The sequence below is a fragment of the Lactuca saligna genome, chromosome 3, assembly GCF_052625555.1.
Source record: "Lactuca saligna cultivar CGN05327 chromosome 3, ASM5262555v1, whole genome shotgun sequence".
Taxonomy (NCBI): Eukaryota; Viridiplantae; Streptophyta; class Magnoliopsida; order Asterales; family Asteraceae; genus Lactuca; species Lactuca saligna.
The window spans coordinates 21,835,500-21,837,500 of record NC_136419.1 but is presented as its reverse complement, the minus strand read 5'-3'; the positions used below and the strand labels follow the sequence as shown (position 1 = coordinate 21,837,500).

The 2,001-nt window shown below is 37.4% G+C and overlaps 1 protein-coding gene across 1 annotated transcript; it reads right to left on the bottom strand.

Moving 5' to 3' along the window:
- Positions 1–222: 222 nt before the first annotated feature.
- LOC145034719 (epoxide hydrolase 1-like) lies at positions 223–1,727 on the bottom strand. The gene is made up of 3 exons (XM_078983218.1): positions 1,131–1,727; positions 774–1,015; positions 223–684 (listed from the first exon to the last, which is right to left on the bottom strand). The coding sequence occupies exons 1-3, from the start codon at positions 1,608–1,610 to the stop codon at positions 435–437; spliced, it is 972 nt and encodes a 323-aa protein (XP_078839344.1). The 5' UTR covers positions 1,611–1,727; the 3' UTR covers positions 223–434.
- Positions 1,728–2,001: the final 274 nt, after the last annotated feature.

The window sequence follows — 2,001 nt, the reverse complement described above, 5'->3', positions numbered from 1 at the left end:
AATCCAAATTAATGGATTGGAAAATATTAATCATTTATTTTATTTTATTTTATTTTATTTTTATTAAAATTATAGACAAAATACTTAATTTTTTTATGCATGTTCTCTATTTAAAGTCGTGCACTGTGAGTTTTTTTATTCAATTTAATAGAGATGTTGCTTTCTATCTTTCGTGCTACAATGTCTCTTTATTTCTTTCTTATGTTCCAGAGAAGTCCCACAAGAAACAAACTTTTTGTGTTTACTCCATTAAATTTCAGCCTTCATACTTAAAGCGTACACGATGACATTTATTTAATCCAAAATCACTTCCTAGAGAAATCTTTAACTTGCACGATCGAAGACTACTAAGCAATTAAACTTCTGCATCGCTCGAATGATCGGGTCTCTCCCCTAATTAAACCACTTAAACCTTATCATAAAGGTTGAAGGCATTATATATAACTATTTAAGAATTGATGGATATGTTTGCTGATCTCTTCATGTTTTTCTTCATGAAGAAAATGACCTACACCTTGAAGCACGGTTACTTCGTCCAAAAGAGGCACATCTTTTGTAAACCCTCCTTTTTCTATATAGTCTCTAGCACCCATCGAGTTGTAGGTCAGGTCAAGGTCACCCACGATGAACTTAACAGGTACCTTCACTTGAGCTCCGGTCCATGGGCCAGTTAGCTCCCAGTTCCTGTAAATCCACAAAAAGAGTTTTCTTTTTGTCCATTTTTACTAAATTAAACAAGTTCAACTTAATTAGCTAGTTCGAATCTAACTTACAAGTTCAAAGCTCGATAGTAGTTTAGACCTCCGGTGAAGCCAGTTTTCTCATATTTGCTTGTGTAGTATTCAAGATCTTCTTTGGACATCCATGAAGGCAAGATTATAGGATCATCAGGTGAGGTTCCGAACCCAACACCCTTGGGTAGAAAAAGGGGGGCAGGTTTGCGATAATTAAAGAAATTATTTAATACTCTATCTGTACCCCATACCGCAAATTCACCTTCGATTTCTCCAGGTTCCTAGAACATATTCATATGCATACAGAGTGGTGAAGGATAGTTAAAAAGTGACGCAGGTGGTTGTGTGTGGAGTGTGGTGAAGGTGTTGCTGATGGGAGAATTGAAGAAATAGAACCTGAAATCTGATGATGTAGTAATCGTTTCCATAGAGAGCACGAAGTCCATCGATAGGTTTGAACTTAGGATTCCTTGGACTGAAAGGAACACTCATATTCACCAAGGCCTTTACTTTATCTGGCCGATAAAGACATAAAGCCCAGGCAATCATTGCACCCCAGTCATGTCCAACTACGAACACCTTGTCCTCGCCCGGGGCCACCACGGTGTTGATGAGCGCCACCAGATCTCCAACCACATGAAGGGTGGTGAACTTGGTGGGATCGGAGACTGGAGCACCAGTGGTGTCACCGTAGCCACGGAGATCGGGTGCCACAGCACGGTAACCATGTGAGGCGAGATAGAGAATCTGGTGTCGCCAGGTGTACCAGAGCTCTGGGAAGCCATGGATGAAGAGGATCGTTGGCCCTGTGCCAAGCTCTGCTACATGCATGTTTATGTCGTTCACTGCTACCATCTTGTGTTGTATCTTCTCCATTTTTGTATTACTGTGTGTGTTTTGTGGTTTTTTTGGTTATGTGTGTAAATGTTTTTGAAAACTAGTGTGTGGATATATACTCCTGATGTGTGGTTCCTGTAAGATGTGGAAGATGTGAAATGGCGGCCCTTTTAACGAAAACATTTATTAATTTTTAAAACATAAAGTAATATATACTAGGTTCTTACGTAAAAGTGAATCAATAATACATAAATATATTTTTCTAATCTAAACAGAATTATATTCGAGTTCTTTATGAAAAAAGACAAAAGTGTGATCCAATAAATTATATTGTGTTTATTGAGTTTTTAATCTAATACTAGTGATTACAAAACTTAATTACTAGATTATTGTACTTTAAACTTTATTTACCAAATGATGGTAAAAAACA

Excerpts from the sequence above, each read along its gene's own strand:
- LOC145034719 (XM_078983218.1), bottom strand. The coding sequence starts at position 1,610 with ATGGAGAAGATACAACACAAGATGGTAGCAGTGAACGACATAAACATG. Across the intron at positions 1,016-1,130 it reads ACTACATCATCAGATTTCAG|GAACCTGGAGAAATCGAAGG; the intron begins GTTCTATTTCTT and ends AATATGTTCTAG. Across the intron at positions 685-773 it reads TACTATCGAGCTTTGAACTT|GAACTGGGAGCTAACTGGCC; the intron begins GTAAGTTAGATT and ends GTGGATTTACAG.